General features: G+C 26.6%; 2 protein-coding genes across 2 annotated transcripts; both read right to left on the reverse strand.

Moving 5' to 3' along the window:
* Nucleotides 1-1743: 1743 nt before the first annotated feature.
* On the reverse strand, nucleotides 1744-2968 carry LOC127278493 (uncharacterized). Its single transcript, XM_051300227.1, has 2 exons — nucleotides 2438-2968; nucleotides 1744-2312 (listed from the first exon to the last, which is right to left on the reverse strand). Exons 1-2 carry the CDS (start codon nucleotides 2949-2951, stop codon nucleotides 1879-1881), a joined length of 948 nt encoding a protein of 315 aa, XP_051156184.1. The 5' UTR covers nucleotides 2952-2968; the 3' UTR covers nucleotides 1744-1878.
* A 3784-nt stretch (nucleotides 2969-6752) lies between these two features.
* On the reverse strand, nucleotides 6753-14009 carry LOC127278514 (glutamic acid-rich protein-like). The gene is made up of 6 exons (XM_051300250.1): nucleotides 13859-14009; nucleotides 12483-12697; nucleotides 10038-10266; nucleotides 9487-9590; nucleotides 9147-9435; nucleotides 6753-6775 (listed from the first exon to the last, which is right to left on the reverse strand). The coding sequence occupies exons 1-6, from the start codon at nucleotides 14007-14009 to the stop codon at nucleotides 6753-6755; spliced, it is 1011 nt and encodes a 336-aa protein (XP_051156207.1).
* Nucleotides 14010-15171: the final 1162 nt, after the last annotated feature.

Here is a 15171-nt window from a genome sequence, read left to right on the forward strand (position 1 = left end):
TTTGTATATTATTAAATAAATTGATTTTATTTTTACCTCAAAAATTTTTGAATTAGAGAAATGTATTTACTGCTATTTGGTTAGTTTAGGCAGTATGAAGAATATTGAAAAAAAGAAAAATGAGTCTCGTATAAAATTCCCCAATATGAGAAATATAAGCTTCACATCGTCGAATGGAAAGATTAATAAAAGTAAAAAAATCACAGAAACAGTGAAATCCAAAGTGGTGAGATTATATAAATAAATAATTTATCTTTACATTATTTATTATTAATACCTTTTTAAAATTAATATTCATGTTCAGTGTGGACTTAGATTTTAAACTTTTTTTTCAACTTCAAATATTCTTTTTATTCACAATGTCGAAAGTTCAACTGAGAGAATTCTTCTCGCAGTAAAGACATTTTATATACCAAATATTAAAATTAAAAAAAATTATTTGTAGGTTGAGAAAAAGAAACTTAATGCTTTGAGAGATGCAGCGAAACGAAATGAAGGAAGAAGTATTGTTGACCAATACAATAAACTTAGAAATTCGCGTAAATCACTTGTGGAATCATAAGAATTACAAAATTTTAACTCTATGGGAACTCAAGATACAATGCTAATCAGTCCGAGCATATCTGATACTTCTAATTGTAGTCGCAGTATTATGAGTGGTATCCCCCACAGCACCGAAAATTTCCTGAAAATTTCCTAAAGATTTATTTGCAAACTTCGGAAACTTTAATTGCAAAGTTTAGAGAAAATTGTATAAAGATTTAAATGTCCAAAATGAGTAAATGTTTGGCGTAAAACTTGACGGAAGATTTAAATTAAATTTTCCAGAAATTTTCGACGCGAAAATTGAGTTAAGATTTAAATTAAAGTTTCGTGAAATGTTTGGTGTAAAAGTTGACTAAAAATTTAAATTAAATATTTATTAAAAATTTATACCGAAAGTTGAGTGAAAATGTAATTTAAATATTCAGTCAATTTTTGTGACGAACATTTCCTAAAAATTTAAATTAAATTTTCAGAAAAGGTTGGACGAAAATATTTGTAAAAAATACAAAAATAATATTTAAGAAGGATTAATATTATTATTAATATTAATAATAATAATACATAGATAGATAGATCTTTATTATTATTATTATTATTATTATCAATAAAAAAAATTAACTATCTGGGATTAAAAATAAAATAAATAATATACATTGTTGCTCTGCTTTGATTCACATTGAATCAAGCACTGCATGCTTGTTGAGCAAGAACTTTTGAAAACAACTTTAGGGGTGCTGGGGATTGAACCTACATTCGCCGCGCGCTAGCTAAAGACTCTAACCACTACACTACAGATATCTGTCTGAAAAAAAAATCTTCCACACACTCTACAACTTACTGATAGACAAGTGATCCTACTTATCGACTCAAAAGTCGATAATATAAAGTTGTAGTGTATGTGGAAGATTTTTTTTTTTCAGCCAGATATCTGTAGTGTAGTGGTTAGGGTCTTTAGCTAGCGCGCGGCGAATGTAGGTTCAATCCCCAGCACCCCAAAAGTTGTTTTCAAAAGTTCTTGCTCAACAAGCATGCAGTGCTTGATTTAATGTGAATCAAAGCAGAGCAACAATGTTTATTTTTATTTATTTATTTTATTTATTGAAATTAATCCAACAGTCCGAAGACCAATAATAGGATTATACAAATTATACATAATAGATAACAAGAATAATAGTGTGATATAAAATTGATGAATTGCGCGAAAATAATATGTAGTAAAACAAAAAATATAACTAAAATTATTAAATTTAACAACAATAATTAACAAAATAAAGATTTTAAGAGTAATCAAATTTAAATTCGCGCAAAAAAATATAAATGTGATAGCCAGTCTTATTCTGAAACGTCCAAGGAAGAAGATAAAATACTTAGCTTTGTATTCAATCCTCTAACATTTTGATAATAAATTAAAAGATCATTAAGCAAATCCAAATTTGTGATGTGAGTACAGTTAAACGTAGATAAAGTATTGGAAAAGTTAATCTGAGATTCTAATCTGCTGTTTTCACCCGAGATTTCACTATTGTTGATTCGCCCCGAATCTCCCTGATCTTCAAATTCGTTTCCCCAGCAAGACGACGATCCGCTAAAATTTTCAATGTCGCCCTGAGTTGAGTTCTCTGAATGAGAGTACGGTCCTGGGATAGATGTAGCTTCACAGACGAGCTCTGTTCTGTCTTTTTCCACGCCCAAAAGGCTGTCAACGTATCCATCTTTGTTTTTTCCACCACAAATGATATTTTGATTGGACGAGGTGTTCCCAGGTTCTGTTTATAATTGCCAATGCGATTAATTTGGTAATCATCGTTTTTGAGTTTAGAATTAATAGAAAGCAGGAATTCGTTAACTTTAATAATGTCTTTTTTTAATATATCAGAGCTGCTAGGCTTACCGTCAACATGAACCTCAGGGCAGCCAAACAAGATAAGATTTTGTTTCCTTTGAATTCTGTCGGATATCTCAGAAAAAACTTGTGATGGTGTGAGACCACTATCGATGTGTTGACAAGCGTTATCTGTACTTTGAATCTCCGAAACCTGTAGTTCGAGGTTCTCAATTCTTTCAAGAGCATTATCGAGTCTCTCAGAATGCGATGAAAGTGCGGTGCTTAAAGTAGCGAAATCATTTTGGATGGCATCTAATTTTTTAGTAATAAATTCTTCCGAATCTTTTTTTGCTTTTACATAATGATTATCAAGCAGATTGCTAATACTTTCAAGAGTCAATGGCGGTGCTGTTGGAGATAAAGACCTTTGGGAAGGCTTAAATGGACAGCATTTTCTCCTTCCAGTGGATTTACTAATGGAGAGATTAAAACAGCCAGGATGGTAAAATGCACCGCATGGACATGAGGACGCTTCACCCGCTATGTTAGCGTTACACTGGCTACAAGATCTATCCGACATTTTAGTCTAATGCCCAATAAAGAGCAGAATCAGACTGAGAGACACTGCACAGTATAAGCACAAAGTAAAAAACTGCAGAAAAGTACACTTCAAGTCACTATTTATCAAAATATAAGTGTAAAATTGTAACACTACAGGATTCCGCAAAAATAAAAATCACAAAATACAATAAACTAATGAGATTTCAATGAGAAAAACACACGAGAGTCAGGAGCGACTCATAAACACGTGTTGCTCCGATAGTTGTGTGTTGAACAAGTGTTTGTATATTATTTATTTTATTTTTAATCCCAGATAGTTAATTTTTTTTATTGATAATAATAATAATAATAAAGATCTATCTATCTATGTATTATTATTATTAAGGAAGTTCTCTCGCAAACAGAAATGACGAAGAGTTAATTATCAAACTTGATAAACTGATAGATAATGGTTTAAAGAAGATGTAGTTAAATTTTTAGAGGTCTAGGTGGATTTTGACAAAAGATATAAATAATTTTCTCTTTTCATATTTAACACGGGTTCTTATGGGAAATTGAATTTTTTGGTCTGAAATCTCAAATTGTGAAAAATCTGACGAAAAGATATTACTGGAACTTTATATACATAAAGTTTAATAGCCAATGTTCACTTACTTTTAATAAAATTGATCAGACCTGGCTTAGGAGACTCACAATTAATTATTTTGTCTAAACAAACACCGTAATTTGACAATCAGAAATTACTTAGCACAACGCTTGTCAACGTTGCGTCTTGTAGGTTAGGTATAGAAAAAGCGCGAAATTTGAAAGTAATATAAGTAGTATATACATATAATAGTATATTCTTCAAAGATTCATAATAATGAATAATAATTTGAATTTGCTTATAAAAAATTAAGATTTTTAAAATAATAAATTATTATTATTATTATTTAACGAAAATAAATCAAACAATAGCAGACGACACGAAACGGAACGGGGGAAATATAATCCAACGTTGCCAAGCGTTGAGCTAGTACTACGTGATACAAATGAAAACTTAAATGGGCATTGATTTGACTGACGTTGGAGGGAGAGAACTTCCTTAATATTAATAATAATATTAATACTTTTTAAATATTATTTTTGTATTTTTTACAAATATTTTCACGAAACTTTAATTTAAATCTTCACTCAATTTTCGCGTCGAAAATTTCTGGAAAATTTAATTTAAATCTTCCGTCAAGTTTTACGCCAAACATTTACTCATTTTGGACATTTAAATCTTTATACAATTTTCTCTAAACTTTGCAATTAAAGTTTCCGAAGTTTGCAAATAAATCTTTAGGAAATTTTCAGGAAATTTTCGGTGCTGTGGGGGATGTAATATTTTATAACATTGTATTTTTAAGATATTTTTTATTTTAATTATTTTGAATAACAGACTGCGGCGCATCAACTTCTGGCAGTAATCACAATCAGCAAACTCCACAATCTTCTGCAAGTAATAATGGACCATTTAACGAAGAATGGGATTCTGATATTGAGACTGCTGAGGAAAACCTTCAAGAATTGGTAAAAATTAAATAATAATATTTTCTCGTCGCCAAAAAATATTCTAATTGAAAAGCAAAGAATTTTTTATTATAAGTCAAACAACTATAAATTAAAGACTCATGAAATCCTTCTAAATCAAAAATTCAGATTAATCAACTTGAAAAAGAAAATGCGAGACAAGTCGGAAGTCCTGGTGGATCAAATACAAGAAGAAATGGAAATGACGAACAACAAATGGCTGGTGATTTGGTAAAAATATATTGAATTAATTAAATTAAATTGATTAAACAACTTCCTTTTGAATTTACATTCTTACAAGTCTTTTAAATTTAATCTCTACATAAATATGAAAACAATCATTTTCAGGATGCACCACCTAACCAAGCAGTTGCTAGACAAGTTGGAAATCCTGGCGCTTTCTTAGAAAGAAGAAATGGAAACGGAGGACAAATACAAAGGGCTGACAATTTGGTAAACATAAATAAAATAAAATAATAATAATGAATAAATTCAATTGATTAAAAAATAAAGAAAAGTCTAGTTAAATTCTCATTATAATTCAATATCATTCAGAATGCACCACGTAACCAACAAGTTGTGAATCGTGCTGTTTTGTTGCAAGAAAGAAACAGGAATATATATGGCTCTGGAGAAAGATTGCAAAGGGCTGAGGACTTGGTAAAGTTAAAAAGTTAAAAATAAACTTAAAAAATTTTTTATTTTATAACATTTTTTTGATTTATAGGAAGAATAATTTTTATTAAATAAATTATTATTATAAGAGGTAAAATTCCTGCTTCCTGTAAATGAAATTTAATTTAAAAAATAAGTCGTACTTCAAGAATTTCAATCGAAATATGAAAAATCTCAATTGAAGTACGAAACTAATTTACTTAAAAATTGAAGAAAATTTCCATTTTATATTTTCATTAAATTTTATTTAAAGTGAGAATTTTTTACTCTTTTTGAAGTGAATGGGGCTTTTAAAAAAATAACTCGGCGTTATATTATTAACCTTTTCATTTTTGTAGATATATTTGACTCCTAACACACCAATTCATAAAGACATTTATGAAATGATGAAAACAAGATCGGACGCACGATTCGTAAGGAAATTAGCGGTGAAACTTTGGGGAACAGAAAGCCTTCAGCAACGTTGCATGAATGCGGAGAGAGCTAACGCACACAATAATACAGGAGTTCCATGAACACCTCTCACTCCTGAAAAATATGAAATTTTGAAAGGTGGAAATAAAACTTATTCCCTGAAATACCCTTCCCCCCCATTCCCTCTGCCTCTCTCTTTTTTTACTCTGAAATATTGTCTCTCCTGACCTTCTAATTCTGTTGAAAATTGATGAGAATTTATGAAATATATTTGCAATACCTAAATTTTATTTTTCTATAGATCGCCTTTATGAAAAAATCACGGAATCAGGAGCGGAGGGAAAACAAAGAGCGTTACGCATGAAGAAGCTTCCGAACATCATAAGGGCTAAATTGTATGATGTCCGTCGTCGTTTAGAATTATAAGTTTACTCACGTTGAGAGATTTGTTAGTTGAGATTTTTTAAAATGTTAAATGAATTTACCGTTTAAAATTTAATCAAAATGTTTTATTTTTTATTTCGTTTCACACGTTTCAAATCTTTTAATTTTCTACAATAATTATTAATTTAATTATTGTGTCATTTAAATACCTTTGTATTTTAAAGTGACTGCTTAAATAAAATTTTGATTACTTACAATTAGGAATCTTACGATTTTCACTGACTTTTAGATCGCATAAATATTTAAATAATAATTTGCATCCAATTTTAAATTAAAATTAGATGTTATTTAAAAATTGAGCTTGGAACTTTATCTTTAATTTGATGGTTATAACAAATCATTTCAGAAAATAGTCTAAGTACATATAATTTATCAATTTTGTGATAGTAAGTTATCAAAATATTATTATATTTACAACAATATAGTGTATATTATAAATAATATAAAAAGAATAAAATATATTCTTAACTACATACAAAATTATGAAGTTTTGTATGTATGCCACATTGGAAACAACAACGTAAACCGCGTTTTAAACGATGCCTTAAATCAATCGGATATAATAAACAATGTCATATATCAAGTCGGAAGCCATGTCGTAAACCACGTTGTAACCAGTCGTAGACTATTACACTGGTTATAGAATAAATCATAACTGTGTCTTGAAGCATTATTAACTCTCACACCGGGGATATATACTATCATACGTGTTTATGTTTACCTTCTTATCAATCTAGGCCTTAATTTGCTTCGGTTCTGAGAAATTAATAAGTTCAAAAATGTGGTTGAATGACCGTAAACATAAATGTTTAGATAGTGATCACCCACATTACATAAGTTATACAAAAGAAAGAATTGCTATTGTCCAAATTTAAAGGGACATTGTATTGTCAAATTTAATTATTTGATACAATGGACACGTGCCAGCTAAGTCAACAGATATGATTGTAATAATATAATAGAATTATTTAAATTAGATCAATTCTTAAATTTATTATTTCTATAGATATATTTGAAAGAAAATATTTATTTTGTTTTTAGAAAACTTGTTGCTTGTTTACCAAATTAGAGGAATCTTTCCCATAATTATTCGGTAGATCAGCTGTTTATTTTCTTATTCACTTCTACTTTTATATATGAATAAATGGCATATATTGTTTCGAAGTTGAATATTTTTACTTTGCAAAAAAAATAAATATTAATTATTAATAGAAGAATAAAATATACAATCAATCATATACTATAATCATTTATTATTTAAGTTTGAATAATTAATTGTGAGTTCGTTCTGAGTGAAATTAAATGAAATAATTTTATTGATTAACTTAAATTTTTCACCTTTTATCTGACTTCTTTTAACGAATTTTCTTTTCCTCAATCAAAATTCAAAATTATCTCGCAGTCTTATTTACAACACATTAAAATGATCAAAGTCAAATGGAAAATAAATGAAAAAGTCATTTACCTCTCTGAAAATTTGCTAAATAAATAATTTAAGTAAATTATTTATTTCCTAGATTAACTAATTGATTGGAGGGCAGAGATTCATAATCAATTGAATCTTACACATTAACAAATTGATCGCCTATTGCAATGAATTTGAGATATATGTATCTTCAAGAGACTTACGATTTGCTTTTGTTACCACTTAAGGATCCAGATAATGAGGTGGTACTCCGAGTTATCAGAAACCCCTCAAGTCTTTCACCATGGCTTGACTTTGTAGATTATATGGTTTGAGTTAAAGTGATTATTCACTTTTCGTTTCTTCTACTTGCCTAATCTTGACTTTAAATTTATAATTTGTTCAAAATATTTATTTCTTATATAATTCTGAGTTGGAACGGTTGTTAAGCCAGCCTCTCAGATATTATATAAGATTAAAAAAAATAAATAAAAAATATAAATAATAAAAATTTAATATTTTAAATAATGGAAAAAATTTTATTGAGCACTTGTTCTTTTATTCTTTGTAACTTACTTTAATATTGTAATATCCAATCACAAAATAAATCAACTACAATACACAAAAAAAACTATCTGTCAAAATTGAATACGTATGTATATATTTATAGATATATTTATATGCAAACAGCCTGAGTAAATTTCAGAGAATGTCCAAAATTGGGTCTGCTTCTCTATTTATTGACTCGAGAAGTCGCTTCATCCCCCAAATTTCTCTATCTTGTGTAGGTTTAAATTTGGTAAATGTGTGAGAGAAATTCTAACAGCTGATTGCTTGAAAATCCGCGGTTTTCCCTTCCTACCTTTCTTCGTATACTTTTGCTGTATATTTCTTACCGCCAAATTTTCCCTCTAATCGCATTTTTCGCGGCGTCCTATTTTCTTAGCCAATAATATTTAAATTATTTTGGTAAGGACAGAGCGATTTCCCCGCGTGGAAATGGTTTGTGTGGGTTGACCATTGGTTAAAATTTTTGTAAGATTTTGCCTGTTGTTTAGCCACATTGGACCAAGTATGGGGTTTGTCCAAATCCCATAGTTGAACTATGGACAAGTTTTCTTCTGACTTCGACATTTTTGAACTTTGAACTATGGGCTAAATTTCGCCCATACTATGGCAATGTCATAAAATCAATTTTAAGTAAATTATACATTTATTAACATAAAATTTTTCAAATTTGTCATTATAGTGATAATCTAACTCCCGTTTTAAGAGTATATACTTCTCAAATTGAAATGTTTTCAAGTTTTTATATTTTATATTTGATCCCATTGAATCAAAAATGTTACAATAAAAAACTACTATTAATGATAATAATTTTATTTTTTTTACTATTATATATTATATGTATTAAAAAATATTTCATATATAATATTATAAGTGCAACAATAATAATAACAATTCATTATAAAAATCCCTCCCTTCTCTCTCACTCTCTCTTTCAATCTCTCGTATTTTTTGAAGTGTCTATTTTAATATAGTGTGATGATTAATGATAGAAAATTGATACGTATGAATTTAGTTAATTTAAATAAAGAATATTTTAATTATTTATTTTAAAAATAATTAATATTTATATTAATATATTAAATATATTGATTTATTTAAAGGAAAAAAACTTCTCTAATATTTTTTTTTTTGGTTGTGGCTCTTCAAGCTCACTATCCATTTCATCTTGACTATCGTCTTCTTGCTCGCTATCTTCTTCTTTACCACTATCTTCTTCTTGCTCGCTACTCTCTTCTTGCTCACTATTCTCTTCGTCACTATCTTCTTCTTGCTCGCTATTTTCTTTTTTGTCACCATCTTCTTCTTGCTCACTATCCACTTCTTGTTCATTATTATTATCTTCTTGTTCATCCTCTGTTCGTTCTCCATTTTCTTCATTATGACTTTTCTCTTTCTCATAACTATTTTCCTCATTCGAATTTTTCTTTTCTTTCTTCCTGTCCTTTTTAGTGACAATACTTTTATTCCTTTTTTTATTTCCCCCTGAATTAACATTTTCTTTTTTTAATTTAGGATTTCTTAATGTTCCACATTGATAGTTGAGGACAGTTGTAAATTCGAATTCGGAAAAATTCTTATTTCTCGCTTGTACGTATTCTGTGTATAAAATAATCAAACAGTTTTAGTATTTATATCCAGTAATAAGATTATGTTTAAAAATATTTTCAGGATGGTTTTATGTCTAACGCGATCAAAGATTGAAGTGAAAGTAGTTTAATGTTAAAAGATTGACTTCACAGTAAAATATAAGTATTAAAAAGCATTGCAAATTAAATTAATACCATAAAAAATTAAAATAATCCATTTTTTAGATTAAAATTTTTTTTCAATAATTAAAAAATTATTTAAATTTAAAAAACCTTTTTTCGAATGTAATTTTAATCTTCAGATGGATTATTTTAATCTTCGATGGAATAAAGCGTTGCTTCTTATTTTAATCAATTTTGGTATTAGAATAATACCCCCTAATTTACTGTGTTATTTTGATATTAGATAAAATAGAGTTAGGTATATATATATATATATATATATATATATACTAACTGAAAACATCAATCCTTATTTCTTCAGGAATTGCGTTTCCTTTTTTGCCTTGTGCTGTCATGGTTTTTAATTTTTCTGCTCCCACCAGTTCCAGCATAAGTTTACGAGTTAATTCTCGAGGATTACTTTTGAATCGTTTCAATAAAAATAGTTTATTTTTGTTTATAAGAACTTTTGATCCCTCAAACAAATAGGTCATATTAGATCCATCCATATCATGCTCCACTATCTGTTATATAGCGAAATAAGTTATTTGATGAAAACGTGTATGTATATTTATATAATAAGTTTTATATGAATACGCATACGTATACGTATATGTATACTTATACATATAATAAAAATTTTAATATGACAACTTACACGAGATGCTCCTTTATTATTTTTATTCAACCCTTTTTTAGCATAAATACATAGGGTTTCACAAAAATGGACAATTTCTGGTGTAACTGTAAAAAATTGTAATGTTAAGTTCGCTAAATTTAAACCTTGTATTTTTATATCAATATCAGTAATGCGAATTACTATTATTACATTTTTTCATAAGATAAATTTTAAGTAAACACAATTTCTTTTCTTTGCGTTATGAATATATACATTTTAATTATAAATAAAGATTTATATATAAAAATTACAGTTGCTATATATATATATATATATATATATATATATATATATATATGTGACAGTCCCCGAGAGAAGGGACCTTAGCTCACCAAAACGAATTTCACAGGGCAAGCGTTTGAAGAAGAAGCAGAAACGCGGAACTCGAAGAGTGGGGCGGAACTTCTGAAAAGTCCCCCCACCACACTAACACAACGTTGTGTTTCTGTATACGTGAGCTTCGTCTACTTCGTGTATCTTCGGGTCTCACGTACGCGAAGCTCACGTACGCGAGAGTATAGTTGTGTAAGTAAAGTAGTGGGGCTGATTTCTTGAGTGCCACAATCCGCCTCGAAATGCGCTTGACATACCCATCTTCAAAATGTTATTGTGTCAAAAGCAATTATCCTAATCAGTTTTTGACTTTTGCATGTGAAAAAGCAATTCAAAATCTATCATTTACCACATAAAACTCAATATTGACCTCTGGTGAGCTAAGGTCCCTTCTCTCGGGGACTGTCACATATATAAATATGACATTTACCACTTTTTTCTGTTACTATTTATTAGCCTTTTTTAAATTAAATATAAGTTTTTTAAATTAATTCATTATTTCTTACTTTTTGGAAACATAGCATCAAAGATTGATTTATTAAATTCCTCATTCTGGGTGGAGCTGTCATAATTTTTTTCACTTTTGTATCCTAATATGTTAAATTTTTTATACATCCGTTCTTAATAGTAATAATTTTTTTTAATTTATATAGGTACAAAGTTAATATTTTATTATTATAATTAATAATATTAACTTAATAAAACTAAATGCAAAATATGTAAAAAACAATAAACTCTTTATCAATTTTAAAATTGTTTAGTTTCTTAAACAAAATAATCTTCTTGATTCATTAGACAGATAATATACGATAAATATAAAAGTAATTTTGTTATTTAAATTATACCTGAAGTTGAAGGAAAATCAAATCTGTCTTTCTCTTCATTTTTATTCGTTCGCTCTTTTTTTTTCTTTCCCACTGAATGAGCTTTATCAATTCCTGAATTGATTACTAATTTTGTATTATTGTCCGTCTTGAGTATTCCATCATTTCTAGTCCCATATATACGATCAGAAGTTTTGTCACCTCTTTGAACTATATAATAATTTATGTAATAATAATTACATTATGATATTTAATTAAATATATAATAATATATGTTGTGTATTAAAGTGAAAAATTAATATTTAAAAAAGTTTAAATTGTGAAATTTTTTAAACCAAATAATTTTACGGTTACTTATTTAAAATGATTGAATATACCTAAGTAAATGAGAAATTAATTTTAAATGTACTGTACCGGAAGTTGAAGGAAATTCGCACATATCTTTTAATACATTTTCATCCGTTTTTATTTTATTTTTATTTTTTAATGTAAAATCAGCTTGATCTCCTTCCATTTGATTTTCTGATTTTTTATAATCAATATTTTTTTTATTGAGCTGGATGTAATACATTCATCATCTTTTTGATTATTGTCTATTTTCAATGTATTATCATTTTGAGCCGTATGCATATTATCAGTAGTTTTATCGCGTTTTACAGCTATATAGTAATATAAATGTATAATATTAATAACCTAAATTATGTACTGCTCAATTAAATAAATAATGATTCGTAAATTTATATACACTAATAAAAAAAGTAACTATTTAACAAATTTAAAATAGTTTAATTGAAAAGTTATTATTTTGGTTATACTATTAGACACAAAAGATAATTTAAAATAATTCAAAAAGTATTTTTTTATTACTTGGAGATGAACGCAATTTTGAGATTAATTTTTCTACTTTTCCATGTGTTTCCACTTCACTCTTTTCCTTTAATGATAAAACAGCTTTGTTTGCTTTCGATTGGCTTTCCAATTTTGTATCATTATATTTTTTCATTGGTGCTGACTTTGTAAATTTATTATCAAATTGATCTTTTTCTTTTCTATGGTTGTTAATTTTTGTAGTATTTATCTCACTCCCATTTTTCTTAACTTTTTTCTCATCCACATCCTCTGTATAATTTATAATAAAATTTCCAAAAATTTAATAGAATTTTCACCATAATACAATAAATAATTTTTAATTAATGATTAAATATAACTTGAAAATTTTTTTTTTACATTTACCACAAATTAACGCAAAATTAGAGATTTCTTTTCCTATTATGTTTTTCGTACGCTCTCTCATTTTCTTTTTCAATATCGAATGAGCTATGTCACTTTCAGATTGTATTTTTGATTTTATATCTTGTTGTATTGTTTCTTGATTTTTTTTTATACAATTTTCATTAATGTCAATTTCATCTAAATTGATAATGTAAATAAAAATTTTAGAGGTTATTTTAAATTATTTACTTTATAATTTCAAGTGGATTATTATTTTAATAGAATGATTAAGTAATCATAATTAAAATTTTTAAAAAATCAAATTGTATCTTAAATAAGATTACATGAAAATATAACCAATGATATTGTTTCTTTCTAAAATAAATTAAACAATAAATTAACCTTTAACTGGAACTGTAAGTTTCTCTTCGTTTGCAGCACATTTATTTTTTGTGTTGTCATTTTTATTATCTTCATTTGCAATAATATTGTCTGTAAATATTTTATGAATTTGTTTATTGAAAAATTTAATTAAATATTTAAAAGAAGAATTATTTGTTACTTTTTTATAAAAACAAATTTTTTTAAGTGTTAATAATTTAAAATTTAAATTACATAAATAGTTTAATTTACCGCAGATTGGAAGTAATTCAGATAATTTTTTTTCTAAAACTGTTTTAGATTGAGCTCTCATTTTTGTTTTATATTTTAAATGAGCTTTTTCATTTGCTGATTTACGTTTTAATTTTTTAACTTTATTATTATCCTTTTTATTTATTATTATAGTCCCATCTTTGTTTATATTTTTACTTATTTTTTCTAAGTATATTTTTGACTCTAAAAGATAAAAAAAATTTACTTCATACAATAAGTGTTTTTTCGACTTAAAAAATAATGTGTTATTTAAATATGTATTTGATAAAGTTTTAGGTTAAAAGCAATCAAAGAATATTAAATTCAAATTTTTAAAAAATTGTACTTTTAAAAAAAATTATATTAATAAAATATTTTTTTAAAGATAATGTAAAGTTAATATCAATTAAAATATTTAAAATGTATTATTTTTACCACTCCTGCGAAGAAGAGTAGCTTGAAAAACTCCTTTATTAGGATAATCAATTTCAACAATTTCTCCTTCGTTAATTAATTTTACATTTTCTGCTTGCTCCATAATTGTAATTTCGTTTGGCTTCTCAACCCATTGGACAAGAATATACATTTTTTTCGACATTTTAAAAAACTTTAGAAAAAATGTCAACTTAATGTTTTTAATAAAAAGATTTGTGTACCAGATACTGTTACTAAGGGCAACGTTACAATAAAAGTTTAAACGTCACTTTGAATTTTCAATTACTTTTGTTTCAATGTTTATCAATTAGCCTTATGTCATATGAAATCTACATTTTTTCAAAGGTTAAAATTTTCTTTATCTGAAGTTTTATTTTGAATTGATCAAGTTAAATACAGTTTGATATTTTTAAATATTCTGTTACTAAAAATGCCCCGAGTTCAAGACTTTGAATTAATGAGCAGAAAAACTCAAATGCGCATTGCCAACGATTTGACAGAAGATTCAGATTTTTCAGATGTTCCAAATTCTGTAAATGTATGTGAAATTTTAGAAAACGAATGTTTTTTCTGTTTTAAAAAAGTAAATTGTAATTTTTTTTATTAGACCGATACTATCGAAGACAGTGATGTCTCTATGAGAAGCAATTCTAATGCCAGTATTTATAGTATTTTAAGCGCAGTAATGGACGAAGGTATTATATAAGATAAATATTTTCGTTTTTTATAAATATACACATAAAAAATTATTATTAAAAATCCAATTTACAAAAACATTAGCGTTAATGAAAAATTAATCAAATATGTCTTTAAATTGATTTTATTTTGATTCAACTAATGCGTTATATGCACAGAAAAAAGACCGTGAAATATTCATTTAATTATTCTGATAAAAAACAACATAGCAATTATTTTTGTTATTTTGCTCAAGTAAAAATAATCGCTAACTACACAATTATAACCTATTACTACTTTCTTGAAAAATTAAAAGTGCAATTTTGTTTGATGAAATCTAAATTTTTATTACCTTCATAAAAATCTAATTGACAAAAATTTGTTAAATTGATTATCGTTTCGATTAAATTTATTTTTTTTATCATATAAGCTTGAATTTTTGTTCGAATGGAAATATAATATAAAATTCTACTTATCGAAATATTTACTCTACACTGAAGAAATTTATTCTAAAACACTGAATACTTTATACTTAAATTCAGTCTATATTTTACTCTTGAAATAAGGATATATTCTTAATATTTAGTATATCTTAATTATTAAGATAATAAATTAATACTACGAATATAATTTTTTAA

The sequence above is a fragment of the Leptopilina boulardi genome, unplaced genomic scaffold, assembly GCF_019393585.1.
Source record: "Leptopilina boulardi isolate dan_hultmark-lab unplaced genomic scaffold, ZJU_Lbou_2.1 LbouV2_204, whole genome shotgun sequence".
Taxonomy (NCBI): domain Eukaryota; kingdom Metazoa; phylum Arthropoda; class Insecta; order Hymenoptera; family Figitidae; genus Leptopilina; species Leptopilina boulardi.